This window comes from Neolamprologus multifasciatus, chromosome 12 (genome assembly GCF_963576455.1).
Source record: "Neolamprologus multifasciatus chromosome 12, fNeoMul1.2, whole genome shotgun sequence".
Taxonomy (NCBI): domain Eukaryota; kingdom Metazoa; phylum Chordata; class Actinopteri; order Cichliformes; family Cichlidae; genus Neolamprologus; species Neolamprologus multifasciatus.
Window position 1 is genome coordinate 23,925,482 of NC_140450.1, and position 19,049 is coordinate 23,944,530.

Genomic DNA, 19,049 nt, shown 5'->3' on the forward strand with positions numbered 1-19,049 from the left:
CAGCCTAGAAATGCGCCCTCCTTTATATCAAATCAGTGATTTATAGCCCACCTGTCAAATGATTTATGACTTAGGAAGTAATAAAGGGAGGAATAAAAGTTAATGACAGTCATAATTTTTATGAAGTATCATAAAATTATGATATTTCATAACTCGGTAATAATCAATAATCAAAAAATATGATCATGAAAATATTTCGATGGAATTGGATTACTTTTTTGACAAAAAGTTTACTTAGTTTTTTTGATTAAAATGCCACCTTATTGGACAACTGATTTTGGGGACCTGTGTGTGTGTGAGTGTGTGTGTGTGTTTTTTTTTTGCTTTTTTTTATACTTTCAGGAAGATTAGCTTAATCAAAATAAGTCATCAGACAAGCAATTTTGATGGACACTAATTAAAGTAGAAGAATTGCCATTTAGGATTGGGCATTCTTAAAGTCAGCAAAGAGGCACAGAAAAGAAGATCAGACACCAGCGAGTGAGGATAAGAAGGACAGACGCAACAACATTGTCATCCCCTATGTAGCCGGTGTATCAGAGAAACTCAGGAGGGTTTTCTCCAAGCATGACATCCCGGTGTACTTCAGACCCAGCAACACACTCAGACAAAAACTGGTTCACCCGAAAGACAAAACGCCAAAACACAGACTTAACAATGTGGTGTATGCCGTACAGTGCAGCGAGGAATGCCCAGACCTCTACATTGGAGAGACCAAACAGCCACTTCACAAGTGCATGGCACAACACAGAAGAGCGACCTCCACAGGACAAGATTCAGCTGTCCATCTGCATCTGAAGGATAAAGGACACTCGTTCGAGGATGCCAATGTTCACATTTTGGACAGAGAGGACAGATGGTTTGAAAGAGGAGTGAAAGAAGCCATCTATGTCCACCGTGAGCGACTAATTTGAACAGAGGCGGTGGTTTACGACACCAACTCTCTGCCATCTATAATCCAGTTTTGAGATCCCTTCCCAGACGCCTTAACGCCCACTCACACCCTGGGCCATCTGACCTCAGGAATTCGCATGATAAGGTGGGGCCAGGTTTCACAATGAACTCACCCGAAACTCTGGCTGATTGGGACCCACACCCAGTTCCACACCTTGGCTCAGGCGATTAGAGGATCATCAGGGGGTCCTTTTGTCCCTCTGTGGGGGGACACTCCCACCAGGTTTATATCTGGGACTCTCCACCATTTGACCTTAGAACTGAAGAAGCCTCTCGGATGAGAGGTGAAACGTCTTCAAGTAACTTAAAGAAGTCCAGATGCTTTTCTTTGCAAGCTCCTTTGACCACCACATGACCTTATTTAAAGTTTGACTTCCCCTACCAAATCAGAAATCAGAATCAAATCAGAATTTTTTGGCAGTTTAATCTAATGTATCGTGTCTGGGGAAAAAAGAAAAACAACAACCCAAGAGTTAAATCTTTAAAGGCATCAGTTGCTATGCAACCATTGTTACATGTTAAAACAGTTCAATTAGAAAAAGAATGAAGAGGTATGGCTGATTTGACAGGGCTGACAGGGAAATGTGTATTAAACATGGCAGCATGTATGACTGCAGAGAGCTTTCTTTTTCACATGACTGATGTTTTAACAAAAAGGAAGGTAACAACATTACAAGTTTTCGTGTTTGGATGTAAGATGCTGGTAAGTCAGATAGTCATATACTTTTTTATATTTCTTTTATACTTCTGAAAATGATTTTAGTGTGATTATAAAAATAGAAGAATTCATGAACAAACAATAATGAAACTAGGAAGAGCCTGTGTTTGTACTTTAAAGAGGCACAGGAAGGTCTGGACTTTATCTGAAGACAGCACTTAAAGAGATAACTGGAAACTGCTGCATTTGATTGTAAGAGGATGAGCCACAGTCTAAAAGAGTCCACTAGATGGCCCTGAATTTCTAGTTTAGGAACTTGGATTTCACATGTGTCTGATGTCCTGGGTCTTTTTCCTTTTGAATGTTAATATTGACCTGTTGAGAACCACAATTTTGCACAGAGATTTTGGAGAGCAGTTGCTTGAGCCAGCAAAGGGCACGTAGCTTTTTACAAAATAAATAAGCTGAGCTCATTAGCAGTCCCTTTACATGCTTATGAATTTATTTATTTTAACACTGATACACTGATGCACATGTCTATCACATCAAAATTCAAAACCAGCAGACTCCTACAGAATTATAAGTTCGCACGGAGACAATGGTATTTGTACTCATTATTTCTACATAGAGTTTTCAGGTGATAATAAATCTCCCTTACCCTCCTTACTGTTATATGGCCTGATGCACAACAGAAGAGAGCTGTTACCCTCTGCTGCCTGCTGTAGTTGCCCTTTTTTTCTAGTTTCTTTTACTGCATTTTTTGGGGGGGAAATGTCTGCAAATTAAAGGTGGGACCAGTTATAAAAAATAGTTATTGGGCATTACTTTTTAAAATTATGAATTGATACAATGGGTCAAATTTAAAATTAAAAATATGAAATCATAAAATAGAAGTAATTGTTTTTAAAATTCTTGGAAAAAGAGAATTCATCAAAGAAGAGGCCTCGACCACCACCTGTATGGAGCCAAAGGAGTCACACACATCAAATAATTAAGTGTACAATAAAATATTGCTTGTTTTTCAAATATGAACACATATTTTCATTATGGTTGAAAATCACCTTCATGCCTACAAATATAATTCACTAATGTTTTCTGGGCTTCATCAATTTTACTGAGCATCTGTGCATGGAGAGACTTATCTCAGAGAAAACACAGGAATGATCAGTGAGAGCATTATCAGACATCTGCGCCAGAGCAAATTAATAATAGATATTATGCCGCTAGTGGCAGGGGTTGTAATGTTTCTACAGTTCCCTTTGCCAGCACCTTTTAACAAAAAGGAAGGTAAAAGCGTAACGTTTTCATGCCCTCGGGCCTCCGGCCTCTGTGCCTGCGGCTCGGTTCACTCGGGCACAGCTGGCTGCCGGCGGAGCCGGCGGACACGCCGGTGCAGCCCCCTCTAGCTTCTGCCCGGTGGCTACTGGGTGACCCCTCGTCTGGGGATCCTCAGCCCTTCCCATGAAGGTGGCACGGATGCCCCTCCGGTGGTCCTCCTTGGGCTCTTGCACTCTGGGGCCTCTGGATGTCTGGGGCCTGGATCTCCTCCATGCCTGCTTCATGCCCTGGGGGACAGGGCTATGGCTCTCTACATCCTCTAGCAGACCATTACATGGGGAAACCATTTGAATGCAAGCGCGCCGATCCACACAGGTGTGCACACGGGTGTTCACTGTTCGTAGACTTAAATCACACATTTCTTGGCTGCTACTTCAAAGCACATTGTGCGCTGTCTGTCCTGCGTGCTGCACAACAACATTCAATATTTAGTATTTACTGCTGTTTACACTTAGCTAGATTAATGCGATGGTGTTGTGTATAGTATATTGCTTTGTTTTGTTTTTTTTGCTTGTTTTCTATTCTTTTTCTCTCAACAGGTGATCCCGGAGATATTTTTTCTTCCCCCCTTTCTCACTGTCCCTCTCCCCTTCTGTTTTTCTTTTCCTTCCTCTTTCTTTCTCCCTTTCCTATCCCTCACTCATGTCTGTCCCGTCTGTAACAACTGAAAATAAAATAAATAATAAAAACAAAGGTCGATCAAATGGACCAATACGGCAATGCCATGATGATCCATTTGGCAAAATAAATCCATTGGGTATCATGTTGGTCTTCAGACAACAATTCTGACGGCTAAAGAACCAAATGGGACAGGCGGAAAAAAAAAAAAAAAAAAAAAAAAAAAAAAAGGAAGGTAAAAGCGTAACGTTTTCATGTTTGGATGTCACAGTGAGATGCTAGTTAGTCATATAGTCATATACTTTTTTATACTTCTTTTATACTTCTGAAATGATTTTAGTGTGATTATAAAAAAGATTAAATCATAAACAAGTAATAAAGAAACCAGGAAGTTACCATGTTTTACTATAAAGAGGCAGATGAAGGTCTGGACTGAAACAAAAGCTGGAAGCTGCTGCATTTGATTGTCAGAGGGTGAGCTGCAGTCTAAAACAGTCCACTAGATGGCCCTGAATTTCTGGTTCAGGAACTTGAACTTCACACGTGTCTGATGTTCTGGGTCCTTTTCTTTTGTTAAGAGCTGTTGAAAATCAATCTGCCATTGTTCTGTGTCCAGTCTGTGTCTTCATGTCTGCCCTGGTCCCACATCTCTGTGTTCCCACTGTTGCAGTGTCTGTGTCTGCTTCTGAGTCTGTGTCTATAAGTTCAGTCGGTGTTCCCTGTTTTACTCTGAAGGTCTGTGTCTTATGTTAATGTGTTTTGCTTCCCTTGTCACGTTAGGCCTGATCTGTCCCAGCTGTGTTTCCCTGCTGCCCCCCATTCCCTGATTGCTCCTCTGTGTGTTTAAGCCCTGCGTTTTCCTTTGTCTGTGCTGTGGTCTCCATCTTACTATACTATGTTCTGCTGGTTAGCCTGTTTTTCTTTTGTTAATATTTGAAGTTTAGTTAGTTTTCTGTTCTTTTGCTGTGTAGCATTAAAGCTGAGGTTTGACTTCATATTTGTCTCTGTGAGTCTGCACATTGGGTCCTCTATTCCTGCCTGCACACAGCCTTCATTTGACATAAATCCCTTTTATATATGAAATATTTATGAATAGTAGTTTATTTAGGAATATTTATTTATAATTCTTTGTATTGTTCATTAATTTATTCATGAAAATAAAATTAATTGTTTTGAATTAATGAATTTCTTATTGCATGCTTTATTGTACAATGAATTATTGAAACACAAAATGCGAGATTGTTTGTAATCTTTGCTAACCACAAAATGACCTGATCGCTGGATTGAAAGTTTCATTTTTTACTTTAGCATCATTATTCCTGCGATGTGTTGACACAACTAAGTGTTTGAAAATGCTCTTGTGTTTCAAGCAAGCTTTTGTTTTCAAGCTACTCTGTCTCTTCTTATGTGATGTCCTCCATTTATTTATAGTTCAGTTCAGTCATGACTGCAATTTGGCTCTCTTGTTAATCTTTAAAGTATGTTTAACCGCTGTTCACACGTGTGGTGTGGACGAGTATTTCTTTATCCTCCAACATGTTCTATTTAATATGCACTGCTATTGATTTATTTCTTATAGCAACATCCTTAAAAACATATTAGAGAAGAAAATATGATGATTGAAACAATGGTTATTTATTTTTTCTTTCCATTGTCTAAGCACCAACACTATAACAATTTTAAGACAAAACGAGTTTATAAAAATCAAACATCGCTTTAAGATTTACACCAAACTATAAAATATACTGTACAGAATTTTTTTGTTATAATACTATTTTACATATTCACATACATACATATTTTGCACTCTATTTACATAAAAATAGTCCAGCTTGACATCTTTACATGAATTTGAGGACATTTCATCACTCTGAAATTTTTACATGTTTAACAAAACAAAAAAGCCAAACATGACAAAGCGTCATAATAAGTGCCATTCACTGTGTGTCGGTAGTTTATATTTGGTGATTCTTGGCTGGTGTGTCAGAGCTTAGACGTCTATAAACCGCCTCTCCTTTACTGATGGAGCTCTGATCTTGTGTCGACACAGCGGGCAGGTGCCAAACTCTTGACAGACTCTGGAGTCACAGTGTTTACATAAACACCGGTGGCCACAAGGCAGTGTGATTCTGGCCTCCTTCACCATGCACACCACACAGACGTTATCTATAACCAGAAGAGAGAGACTCTAATTACAAATGCGACATCAGGTATATGTGAGACCACACTATTACAACTGATTTCACTGATCACACTCTGTGGTCAGAAATGTGCAACGGAAATCAGACATTAATGTTTGGAGGGACTGTTTTTACCTGCTGGGATTTCCATGTCAAGACAGGACATGCAGTCATCAGGTCTGAAGTCTGAAACATCAGGAACTGAACCAAAGTGACTGTAAGCATCAGGTGAGATGAGCGGTTCGGGTGCAGGACAGGATCTTCTAGTGCAAAGGAGCTTTGTTTTTTTGGAGCCTGCAGCAAAGACAAAAGCATATTTCAACAGTTATTCATTGTTTATCGCTGTCAGAGCATATGAAATGCTCTGCCTTCACAGAACAGGAAAAACCTGCTGTAAAGCAGATCAAACTGTGGTTCTAGTAAACTTGCCTAGGAGTAAAATGGAGCGCGTCTTCCCGTAAATGTCTATCATGGCCCACAGAGGCTGGCTGAGGTCCACTCCTGTCAGCAACTTGTGCTGCCTGTTGTTGACAGCTACGTATATGCTGCCACCATGAGAAACCCAAAACTCCAGCACCGAACCTGCTTGGCAGTAGGATTCATTTACAGGCACAGCCCAGTGTCCAGGTTTGTTAGTGAGGTTGGGGATGGCCAGGCAGGGCAGGGGCAGAGATCTGGCTGAGGGTGGCATAGTGGTAAAGCCCACACGCAGAGCTCCGTGCCAATTGGTCGAATCCCTCTCCACTCTCAGACAAATCCTCTCCTGGACTCTCACTGGACGGCTGCTGAACACCAGCCCATTCTTGAACGTGGCCTCGGTCTTCTCTGCGAGTCGACCTCCATGACTCAAGCGGACCTTTTCTCCCACAGCCTGACGGTGGAAGTTCAGACGACCAAGACAAAGCAGACTGCATCTGTGTGACACCTCTGACTGAAGAACTACAAAGAATAAAAACACAGTTATGAATGTTGATGTGAAATCATGTTTATTTCCAGAGAATTACTTAATAGCAACAATCACAATAACAATAAGTGTCCCTTACATTTGTGATATGTAGGAACCTCAAAACTTTTTTTTTTAACTGAAATGAGGTTCAAAATTTAGAAAAGTTCAACAAAGATTTTTTCAGTTTAAAGGTCAATTGGTCATGTCGCAAATTTTTATAATTCTCATTCTTATAAAATAATAATAATGATAATAATAATAATAAAAATAAAAATAATGCAAGCTGTGTTAATAGGTGAATTGCCATATTAATTGGATTAAAGAAGCTACATACGTCAAGCTGTTTTTAATACTTCATATTAAAGTTAAATTGTGCAAACTGTAGCCAAAATTTCATTTTCATTTTAACAGTACAAAAGCAGACATATAAATAATTCAGAATAAAACTAGCAAACTCCCGCACTCTCGTTTTTGCAAAGCATGTGGAAATCTGGACGTCTTCCAAGCTGACGAGCTAAAGTCGTTGCACAAAGTTGCATATGTTTGGTACAAGTTGTCTGAGTGGTAAACTTAGTTCATTATTTGGCACTTTGCTTTGTATTGTGTTGTCTTAACAGGGATACTACTTCTTAAATGACAAAACTAGTGCTGCACTGGAGCACATGCTAGATTTGGGGAAATTTGCAAAATCTTTTGAGTGCCAGTTAAAAGACGAGCTGCAACATTCTGCACCCTCTTACTGTGTATTACAGTAAAAGTACATAAACAGCTGTTATCTGTTAATTTATGCAACTAAGTATCAGCTCGATAATGATTTGTTTATCAAACTGAGAAATATAGTTCTCTGTAAAGACTTACCAGAGTTCTTGTTTTTATTTTCTCTTGCCATCTTGGAGATAGAAAAAACTTGTCATACAAGTCTTGATGCATGATGAGGTCGAGTGTCCTCAAGTCAGGTGTGTTGACTACCTTTTAATCATGGAGTACGTGAGGTTTGAAAACAGAAACACACCCAGATAAAGGGGAGGGACAGAGGGAGGCGTCAAAGTTTGGAAATTTACCTGAAGTGTACAATAACAGAACTTGATGATCTGGGCTTTTATTGTGGATTCCCAGTTTCCTTTCCACCCCTGTTAATTTAATATCTTCTATTTGTGCATTTTCCTCCAGTAGTTTGTTTTTTTAATCAGCTGATTGCCATTCAGTGTGTACATGTAACATCTCTATGGCTCTTCAAGTTTGAATTGTCACATGAGTCTAATCTTGCAATCACTCATCACAATAGCAAATGCAATAGAAAAAATCGAAAACACCAAAATTGAAACATTTCTTCTATTTTTTTATAGTTACATTTAATGTTTTATAATAATAATACAAATTTGTTTTTGAGTTGGTGATATACTTCATATATCTTTAGCTGGATAAAACAAACTACATATTCAAAATCTTTTCTTCATATTTATTTAATAAATGTAAATTGTGGAAAATATATCCAAAGTTACCTCTTAGCAGTGTAGATATAGTTAAACATGTAATAAGTCATAATGAAACTAGCAAACTCTTGTGCTTTCACTTTAGAGAAGAATGTGAAGATCTGGACTTCACCCAAGATGAGAAATTAAAGTCAATGCTGGAAACTCCAGCGTTTCTTTGGTAAAGTCTGAGTTGCAGTCTTAGTCACTAGATGGCCTGTCTTGATTTGTTTTGCAGATGTGACACACCCACACGCAGGTACCTTGTCAGTGTTTTATCGTCAGTGACAAGATTTTCATTTCTACAGAAACATAAAGTTTGTAGTTTCTTTTTCTTATCGCCATCATTTAACTCTTCAGTGTTCAGCTCATTATTAGCATTCTTTCTTTGAACTCTAATTGCTTTACGGCACTTTGCAGCTTTTTAATGCTTATGTTTGCATTGTCTTGTTTTTGTGTCACTTAATCAGAGTTTTAACAGTCGTCTATTTCTTTCCTTTTTTTTACCATACCAAGAACAATATATCACATGAAAGGGTATGGAGTGAGCTGTTCAACACACTTTTTGGGGTTTTTTAACAACGCCCCTACGACTACAGCCCTGGCCTTTCAAGAGGAGTTGCTTGTTGCACTAAGTTCTCATGTTTTGCTATTCTCTCACCTGTACCACCTCAGTGGTTTCCCCCATTTGCCATGTTGTTCTTTCCATAGCATATTGCTGCTGTCGTTCTAATTTGCATGTTTTTTCTTTTGATTTCAAGTTTGAACATGTTTGTTTTTTCCCTCACGTTCATGCTTTCCTTCTCTAGTCTCATTTCTTTCCTCAACCTTTTTTTTCCCACTCTCTCCATGTTTTAGATTTTTTGCCTGTTTTTTTGGTTTTCAGGCTTCATCTGCTCCTCCTGAATGGTTTGATTCCACAAAATGACTAAATGGACCATCGCCTGGATTTAAAGTTTTTGAATTTTTTTGAGTTTGGAGTCCTGAATTTGGGGCTTTTATGGATCCTTTTTCCAAGTGGGCATACCAACATTTCTAATGACTTCAATCCAAATCCAAACATTCACATTTAAATAATTATATAGTTCAAGTTCGAGTTCAAGTTTATTTATATAGCACTTTTAAAACAACAGGTGTTGACCAAAGTACTGTACAATAAAATGGACAAGGCAGTAAACATAAAAAAAAAACTGAATAGTGTTTTAGAAGAGAATAAAATCCTTAAAAAGAGAATAAAATCATAAAAAAATAATAATAGTAACAAACTCGTGATGAACCAAAAGCCAGAGAATAAAAATGGGTCTTTAGACGACTTTTTAAAGTATCCAGTGTTGGGGAGGATCTGATATGCAAAGGCAATGTATTCCAAAGTTTGGGGGCAGTCACAGCAAATGCCCGGTGTCCTCTATGTTTTAATCTGGACCTAGCGATAACAAAAAGCATTTGGTCTGCAGACTTCAAGGATCTTGGGGGAGAATACCAGGTTAGGAGATCAGCAAGATGTGTAGGGCCTAGTCCATGCAACGACTTAAAAACAAGTGTTAAGATCTTAAAGTCAGTTCGAAAGCTGACTGGCAGCCAGTGTAGTGATGGAAGTATAGGAGATATATGATCTCATTGCGTGTGCCAGTTAGGAGCCGTGCTGCAGCGTTTTGAATTAGCTGCAGTCGACCGATTGATGAAGAGGTGACACCAGAGTAGAGACTATTACAGAAGTCGAGGCAAGATGAGATGAAGGCATGGATCACTTTCTCAAAATCTCTGAAACAGAGAAAGGGCTTAACTTTTGTAATTAGGCGAAGATGAAAGAGACTGGTTTTGACTACATTATTTATCTGTTTATCAAATGTTAAATTGCTGTCAAAAATCACCCCTAAATTTCTTGCAAATGATTTTTTTTATAATTTTCTAAGGGGCCAAGGTCATAATGGTCAGAAGGACCAAAGACAATGACCTCAGTTTTCTGTTCATTTAGATTTAGAAAATTTAGAGCCATCAATGCCTTGACATCTTCTAGACAATCAAACAGTCCCTTGAGAGGATTGACAGATTTTCATTTAGTGGAAGGTAAATCTGAGAATCATCTGCATAACAGTGAAAAGAAATTCCATATTTTTTAAAAATAGATTTCAACGGGAGAAAAAAGGATTGGACCAAGGATAGAGCCCTGGGGGACCCCACAAAAAAGGGTCGTCTTTGGAGACAATGTGTCTCTGAATCTAACAGAGAAAGTACGATTAGATAAGTAGGATTTAAACCATTCCAAAGCAAGCCCTTTAATTCCGGCACATTGTTCCAGTCGAGAGATAAGAATCCTGTGATCTACTGTGTCGAAAGCAGCACTGAGGTCTAATAATATTAAAATAGCAGAATCTCCAGAGTCGGTAAAAGTTAAAAGGTCATTAGAAACTTTTAAAAGAGTGGTTTCAGTGCTGTGGTGCGTTTTAAAACCAGATTGGAATAGTTCACCAATGTCATGTTATTCTAAGAAGGTCTGGAGCTGCAGAAGGACAATTTTCTCCAGCACTTTTGACAAAAAGGACAATTTAGAGATTGGGCGGTAATTTGATAGAACTGTTGAGTCCAGATTCTGCTTTTTAAGGATGGGTTCCACCACAGCATGTTTAAAATCAGAGGGAACAGACCCAGACTGAAGACTGCTATTGACAATAGAAAGCAGACATGTACCAACAGTGTCAAAAACAGCTTTCAGTAACCTAGGTGGAATGATATCCAGGGTACATTTTGAAGGTCTCAAGTTTCTGACTACTTCATTAAGTAATGAAAGGGATACTGGCTCAAAGTGATCAAAAACAGCCAAGGTTGGAGTATAAACACCTGGGTCAGAAATGGGAGGAATAATGTGGGATCTAATATCTACAATTTTATTAATGAAGAATTTCATTAGATTCCAACTTGTTATGTTCACTGCTATATGAGGATCAGCAGTGGGAGGATTAAGAAGAGTTTATAATACCAAATTAAATCTGAGGTTTATAACAGTTGTTGGACACGATCTTGGAAAAGTATTTTATTTTAGCTGCTCTTACAACTTTCCAGTAACTTGACAGGGATTCTCTAAGTGCCTCAAACGACACTTGGAGATGGTATTTTTTCCATTTTCTTTCCGCTTTTCTACATGCCCGTCTGCATTCCCTGGTGTCATTATTTAACCAGGGTTTTAGGTTTTAGATACCTAGTGGTACCGAGAGTGTCCGAGCCGGGGCTCGAACCGGCAACTTTCGGATCACAAGGCGAACTGCCAACGCTTGAGCCACGATCGCCCTATATAACAATAATAATAATAATTATTTGATGTAAAAGAAGTTTATAAGAATCATTTTATATATTTTTCCATCACATTACATTTAAATTTAACAGTTCAATCTTTCAAATAACAGACAAATATTTGTGAAATTATGATATATTTGTGAAATTATTGTGAATGTATTTTAATAATCTAAATATGCATATGTACAGACAAATACATTTAAAAAACAAGAAAATTCCGTTTTATTACATTTACAGTGATTTTACGTTAATTTACATTTTAAATTAAAGTATAAAATCACAGTCTATTTATGAAAATTGAATGATATTCTAGAAGAACAGTACAAATATGTAAAATACACAGTAAAATACTTTTATATTACAATTTTTTTACAGTGTATGTTTGTGGATTACAATGTTAAAGGATAAAGGGTAATGTTTGGTGACCACAACATGACCTGATTGGTGATTTGAGAGTGTCATTTTTTATGCATATTTGCATCATTATTCTTCCTACGTGCAAACACAAATGCATGTTTGGAAATGAACACGTTGTAGCACGTTTCTGTTCTTACAATCAGCCACACAATCTGCTCTTATCTGAAAACCAACATTTATTTTTACTTCCGCTCATTCCTGACTGTAGAGATATGAGCTGTGGACAGATGCTTCTTTTCCTAAACACGCTTCATTGAAACAATTGTTTTTGAGGGTTTTTTTTACAGCATGTACCCTTAAAACATAGTAGAGTTTATGTTTTTTACCATCAACACATTACAATTTTTAGACATACAAAAATACAACACTTCTTTAAGATTTGCATCGAGGTAGAAAAGTATACAGTACAGACAAAGTTATCATTATAAATAATATATAAATAGCAGCAGATTTTGCATTAAGTGCAGTATTTTCACTGTAACAGTCACTCTGTAGCTTCTCTTTGGTGATTTCTGGCTTCTGTCTTGGAGCTCAGACCAGACTTGAAACACACCACTACTCACAAGATCAGAGCTGATGAAGCTCTGATCTCGTGTCGACACAGCGGGCAGGTGCCAAACTCCTGAAAAACTCTGGAGTTGCAGTGTTTACATAAACACCGGTGGCCACACAGCAGTGTGATTCTGGCCTCTTTCACCATGCACACCACACAGGTTATATCTGTGAGCAGAAGAGAGAGATCCTGAATTAGATAAATGTGACATCAGGAAATGAGACCACACTCTGTGTCAAATGTGCAACTGAAATCAGATAGCGACTTTTGAAGGGACTGTTTTCACCTTCTGGCATTTTCATGTCAAGACAGGAGGAGTCATCACAACTGAAGTCTGAAACTGAACCAAAGTGACTGTAAGCATCAGGTGAGGTGAGGGGTTCAGGTGCAGGACAGGATCTTTTGGTACAAAATAGATCTTTTTTCTCTGAGCCTGCAGCACAGAGAAAATAATATTTTAAAAGTCATTCAGACAACATTTATCGCTGTCAGAGCATGTGAAATGCTCTGGCTTCACAGAACAGGAAAAACCTGCTGTAAGGCAAATATAACTGTGGTTGAACTTGCCTAGGAGTAAAATGGAGCGCGTCTGCCCGTAGACGTCTATCATGGCCCACAGAGGCTGGCTGAGGTCCACTCCTGTCAGCAACTTGTGCTGCCTGTTGCTGACAACTACGTATATGCTGCCACCATCAGAAACCCAAAACTCCAGCTCTGAACCTGCTTGGCAGTAGGATTCATTTACAGGCACAGCCCAGTGTCCAGGCTTGCCAGTGAGGTTGGGGATGGCCATGCAGGGCAGAGGTAGAGATCTGGCTGAGGGTGGCATAGTGGTAAAGCCCACACGCAGAGCTCCCTGCCAGTTGGTCGAATCCCTCTGCACTCTCAGACGAATCTTTTCCTGGACCTTCACTGGACGGCTGCTGAACACCAGCCCATTCTTGAAGGTGTTTTCAGTCTTCTCTGCAAGTCGACCTCCATGACTCAAGCGGACCTTTTCTCCCACAGCCTGATTGTGGAAGGTCAGAGGACCAAGACAGCGTGAGCTGCATCTGTGTGACACCTCTGACTGAAGAACTACAAAGATAGAAAATGGAAACATATGAAACCATGTCTGTGTCCTAAGAATTATTTAAGATTTTTTAACTGCACATTTAGGTAGGTGACATATCACATTTACTTAATTAAAAGAAGCTACATATCAAAGTTATTGATTCATATTTAATAATACATTTCAAGCCAAAGTTTCCTCTTAACAGTCTAGAAATAGATAAACATGTAAACAGAAAACTGCTGTGGTTTCACAAAGAAGCTTGTTTGGTCTGGACTTCATCCAAGCTGAGAAATTCAGTGCTGGAGATTGCAGCGTTTGTTTGGTGAAGTCTGTGTTGCCGTCTCAGTCCACTAGATGGCCTGTGTTTATTTGTTTTCTGTGTTTTATCATCAGTGGAAAGATTTTAATTTCCAAAGAAACAAAGCTTCTAGTTTCTTTTTACAAGAAACTTCAGTGTGCAGCTCATTATTATCACTCTGTCTTTGAACTCATTTGCTAATCACTTGCTTTATGGCACTTTGCTGTTTTTCAATGTTTACTTTTGCATTGTCTTGTTTCTGCATTAAGTTTCTGTAAACGAATGAAATGAGCTGCTGTAAGTTGATTTTTGCAACCAAACATCAGCTTGATAATGATTCCTTTATCAAACTGAGATATAAAATTCTCTGTAAAGACTTACCAGAGTTCTTGTTCTTACTTTCTCTTGCCATCTTGAAGGTGCAAATAAATCTTGTCATGCGAGTCCTGATGGATGATGAGGTTGAGAGTCATCAAGTCATGAGTGTTGACTACCTTTGAATGATGAAGTACGTGAAGTATGAACACACGCCCAGCATCACCAGTAAAGGGAATGGGGAGGGACAGAGGGAGGCACCAAAGTTTGGAAAATTACCTGATGTGAACAATAACACAATTTGGTGATTTGATTATTAGTCATTTCCTCTTTTATTTTTTTTATTCCAATGTTCTTTGCACCCTTGTTAGTTTCATCAGTTTCTCCACCTTGGTTTGAGAAAATTATTTTAATTATTTAATCATCTGTACCACCTCTGTGGCTTCTCCTATTACCTGTGTTGTTCTTTCAGTAGTGACATATTGCTGCTGTCGTTCTAATTTGCTTTTTTTCCCTTTTGAATTCAAGTTTGAACTTTTCTTCTATTTTATACATGTTGTAGATTTTTTGCCTGTTTTTTATTTTTTTTATTTCAGGTATCCTCTGCTCCTCCTGAATGGTTTGAATCCACAAAATGATTGAAACGACCATCATCTGGATTTAAAGTTTTTGAATTTGCAATTTTTCCAAGAGTTTGGAGTCCTGAATTTGGGGCTTTTTTGAGCTCTTTGTTACAGTGGACATACCAACATTTATGGATATCTAAATTAACTTGTGTTCACAGTTGGGTGTGTTGGAGCGCCAATATAAGCTAAATGAAGACATCAGGAAACCTAAAGACCAGTGTTGGTCAAGTTACTTAAAAATAGTAATTAGTTACTAATTAGTGACTACTGCTCCAAGAAAGTAATCCTGTTACTTTACTGGTTACTTATTTTCAAAAATAATTATTTACTTTATTACTTAGTTACTTTTTAAAAACATGATACACAACCTGAATATCTAATAAAGCAACAGACATTTTATCCCAATTCTATTTATTCAGCATAATCCATCATATAAAATTGAATCAAGTGAAAAAGTCTCTTTTAAAAATTGTTTTATTTGTTTTAATCTTTTAACTTTATGCATATTGCATTAAGCAAAAAATATACATGCAAGTCTTTGACTTGGAGACATTTTTTAACCTACTTTCTGCATATTCCAGCATATAAAATAAAATTATTTTTTTATGTTTATATTCACTCTTTCAAATAGATGCAAGTAAAACACAGCAAAAAATAAATTAAATCAAAGATTCAGTGGCACTAAGTCCTGTCGCTCTTGAGTCTATTTTCACCTGTTTAGCAGGAGTGGAGCAGGCGGAAGTTTGCCTGGTGCCGCAGTGGTCATGTCAGTGGGGGGATGCCGGGGTTTCTCTGTGAATTTCACATTCCTGTTCCCACGCAGTGTGTACAGCGGAAGCTAATGTTTTTGTCACTTTTTATGGGAATCAAACTCAAAGTAAGGTCAGTACGTCCACGCTTTAAATGCTGCATGGCCGTACTGTCTCCCACACTCCATATTATCCATTGCTGATCAACACGCATCTGTTGTTGCCACGGGCGTCGCACGCTCGTACGTCATTGTCACGAGACACTCCCGCGAACAAAATCACGGTTTAGTAACGCAGCGTGCTTACAGGAAAGTAACAGTAATCGAATTACTTTTTTTGTAATAGTAATCCCCTGCTTTACTCATTACTTGAAAGCACGTTACCTTAAATGCGTTACTGCCCATTTCTGCTCACATCAAAGGTCTTACTGTTGTTACGTTTTCTGTTCACAGATTGATTTAATATTGTTAGTTTTTACTCATAAACACCAACTTTAAGTACTGAACACAAACTCAAAGGCAGCACAAACATGTCTGATTGTGTTCATTTTGGCCTTGAAGGACAAAGTGCAAACAAATCTTTGCTGTTTCAGTTTATTTTGACCACTTTTATGTAATAATTCACTCTGATTATTTATTTTTAGTTTGATGAAACATTTTATAAATATTGAAATATGTAAAAAGCAAGTAATGATGGAACTAGGTTAATTTACTTTCACATTTAAAGAATTATATAAACATATTTTTGTAAATTAAAAGGTAAAAAAATGTGTTTGTGTTAAATTAAGATTGCTATGGTTATGTTTGGTGACCACAACATGACCTGATCAGTGATTTGGGAGTGTAGTTTTTCTATTATCAGCCACACAGTCTGCTCTTGTTTGTGTAATTTTTTTATGCATATTTCCATCATTATTCTTCCTACGTGCAAACACAAATGCATGTTTGGAAATGAACACGTTGTAGCACGTTTCTGTTCTTACAATCAGCCACACAATCTGCTCTTATCTGAAAACCAACATTTATTTTCACGTCTGCTCATTCCTGACTGTAGAGATATGAGGTGTAGACAGATGCTTCTTTTCCAAAACACACTTCATTGAAAAATATTGTTTTTGAGGGTTTTTTTTAACCCTTAAAACATAATAGAGTTTATCTTTTTTACCATCAACACATTACAATTTTCAGACATACAAAAATACAACACTTCTTTAAGATTTGCATCGAGGTAGAAAGGTACACTGTACAGACAAAGTTATCATTATAAATAATATATAAATAGCAGCAGATTTTGCATTTAGTGTAGTATTTTCACTGTTACAGTCACTCTGTAACTTCTCTTTGGTGATTTCTGGCTTCTGTCTCGGAGCTTAGACCAGCTCCTCTGCCGATGGAGCTGTGATCTTGTGTCGACACAGCGGGCAGGTGCCAAACTCCTGAAAAACTCTGGAGTTGCAGTGTTTACATAAACACCGGTGGCCACACGGCAGTGTGATTCTGGCCTCTTTCACCATGCACACCGCACAGGCTATATCTGTGACCAGAACAGAGAGATCCCAAATTAGAAAAATGTGACATCAGGAAATGAGACCACACTCTGTGGTCAGAAATGTGCAACTGAAATCAGCAATGTTTAAAAGGACTCTTTTTACCTGTTGGGACTTCTGCGTCAAGACAGGAGATGCAGTCATCATCAGTGAAGTCTGAAACATCAGAAACTGAACCAGCAAGTGAAGTGAGGGATTCAGGTGGAGGACACGATCTTCTGGTGCAAAACAGCTTACATTTCTCTGAACCTGCAGCAAAGAGAAAAAAATGTTTTAATAGGCATTCAGACAACATTTATCACTGTCAGAGCATGCTGTGCCTTTGGACACCAAGAAAAGCTGCTGTAACTGTGGTTCTAGTGAACTTGCCTAGGAGCAAAATGGAGCACGTCTGCCCGTAAATGTCTATCATGGCCCACAGAGGCTGGCTGAGGTCCACTCCTGTCAGCAACTTGTGCTGCCTGTTGTTGACAGCTACGTATATGCTGCCACCACGAGAAACCCAAAACTTCAGCTCTGAACCTGCTTCACAAACAGATTCATCCAGTGGAACAGCCCAGTGTCCAGGCTTGTCAGTGAGGTTGGGAATGGCCATGCAGGGCAGAGGTAGAGATTTGGCTGAGGGTGGCACGTTGGTGAAGCCCACACGCAGAGCCCCATCCCAGATTAATGAATCCCTCTGCACTTTCAGTCGAATCCTCTCCTGGACTCTCACTGGACGGCTGCTGAACACCAGCCCATTCTTGAACGTGGCCTCGGTCTTCTCTGCGAGTCGATCTCCATGACTCAGGCAGATCTTTTCCCCCACAGCCTGACGGTGGAAGTTCAGAGGACCGAGACAGAGCAGACTGCATCTGTGTGACACCTCTGACTGGAGAACTACAAAGAATAAAAACACAAACACAACAAATTATTTTACAGGCAGAACATGGTTTAGTAAATGAAAATCACTGATTATTGTAACAATATACTTGCATTTAATGGTTAATTAACAGGTTCTATGATCTATCATCAGTCAGATTCAAACTGTGTGAGTGTGATCATTTACTTTAACAAAACATTCTTGTGAAATTTTATTTGTTAATATTTGATCTATGTATTAGTAATTATTTTATAAATCATGTTAACGTAACTAATATAGTAGTTCAAGAGTGTTCACTTTTGACAAGTACATGAAGTTTCATCCACGCTTAGTAACCTTAAGCTTAAAGTGAACTCTACAAGTTGCCTCATCTATCTGTCAAAGGTGAGTTGCAGTCAGCTTCGTCTGCAAGGCAGTTTCAAAGATTTATCTTGCAGGTGTGACTCACACAGTTATTGCGTATACCTTCATTAGTAACAAGCAGACCATTTCCTGTAAAATATAAACTTTCTGTTCTCCCTCTCTTATCTGCAGTGGTGCCGCAGCCATAAAACATTTCTTAATGAACAGTTTAGAAAATATCTTTTACACACAAAAAGAAAAAAATGCTACTAACATGTGAAATTGAATTTGTATTGCTCTTTCATTTAGTAAAATCAATTACAACTTTTTCTTGTTGCTTTTTATGCATCAAATTCTCTATAAGGACTTACCGGAGTTCGTGTTGTTGCTCTTCTTCACCATCTTGAAGAGATAAGTAATATTTCTCATATGCGTCTGAATAGAAGATGTGATCGCGTCTGTGTGTTGGTCTGGAGCACATGTGGTTTGGAAATAGAAACAATTGCAGCATGACAAGTTAAAGAAGTGGGACGGACGGGAGGGAGGAGCCATACTTTGGAAATTCACCTAAAATCCCCCCCGAAAAAAAAAAGACCAGGGTAGGTTTTTTTTTTTTTTCCCATAGACGACTGTTTGTCTCGTGACTTCTTTTTAGGTACTGACCTTTGGAGTAAAAGTTCAAACAAAAAAGCACACAGACACATTATGATATGTGTGAATTCTGCTCACATGCAACTAGTTTCATTTTCATTATCTGTAATTATTTTGTGGCTTAGGACAAAAGACAATGTTCATGGCGAATAAGAATGCGTTTGGTCCTGTATCACTGT

The 19,049-nt window shown here is 38.3% G+C and overlaps 3 protein-coding genes across 3 annotated transcripts; all 3 read right to left on the bottom strand.

Moving 5' to 3' along the window:
• Nucleotides 1-4,752: 4,752 nt before the first annotated feature.
• LOC146507035 (E3 ubiquitin-protein ligase NEURL3-like) lies at nucleotides 4,753-7,586 on the bottom strand. The gene is made up of 4 exons (XM_085179558.1): nucleotides 7,553-7,586; nucleotides 6,178-6,687; nucleotides 5,884-6,042; nucleotides 4,753-5,734 (listed from the first exon to the last, which is right to left on the bottom strand). Exons 1-4 carry the CDS (start codon nucleotides 7,581-7,583, stop codon nucleotides 5,559-5,561), a joined length of 876 nt encoding a protein of 291 aa, XP_085035684.1. The 5' UTR covers nucleotides 7,584-7,586; the 3' UTR covers nucleotides 4,753-5,558.
• A 1,783-nt stretch (nucleotides 7,587-9,369) lies between these two features.
• On the bottom strand, nucleotides 9,370-14,476 carry LOC146507036 (E3 ubiquitin-protein ligase NEURL3-like). The gene is made up of 4 exons (XM_085179838.1): nucleotides 14,161-14,476; nucleotides 12,995-13,504; nucleotides 12,714-12,860; nucleotides 9,370-12,594 (listed from the first exon to the last, which is right to left on the bottom strand). Exons 1-4 carry the CDS (start codon nucleotides 14,216-14,218, stop codon nucleotides 12,434-12,436), a joined length of 876 nt encoding a protein of 291 aa, XP_085035964.1. The 5' UTR covers nucleotides 14,219-14,476; the 3' UTR covers nucleotides 9,370-12,433.
• An 805-nt stretch (nucleotides 14,477-15,281) lies between these two features.
• Nucleotides 15,282-18,949, bottom strand: LOC146507037 (E3 ubiquitin-protein ligase NEURL3-like). Its single transcript, XM_085179841.1, has 4 exons — nucleotides 18,591-18,949; nucleotides 17,385-17,894; nucleotides 17,121-17,264; nucleotides 15,282-17,002 (listed from the first exon to the last, which is right to left on the bottom strand). The coding sequence occupies exons 1-4, from the start codon at nucleotides 18,769-18,771 to the stop codon at nucleotides 16,839-16,841; spliced, it is 999 nt and encodes a 332-aa protein (XP_085035967.1). The 5' UTR covers nucleotides 18,772-18,949; the 3' UTR covers nucleotides 15,282-16,838.
• Between the last annotated feature and the right edge of the window lie 100 nt (nucleotides 18,950-19,049).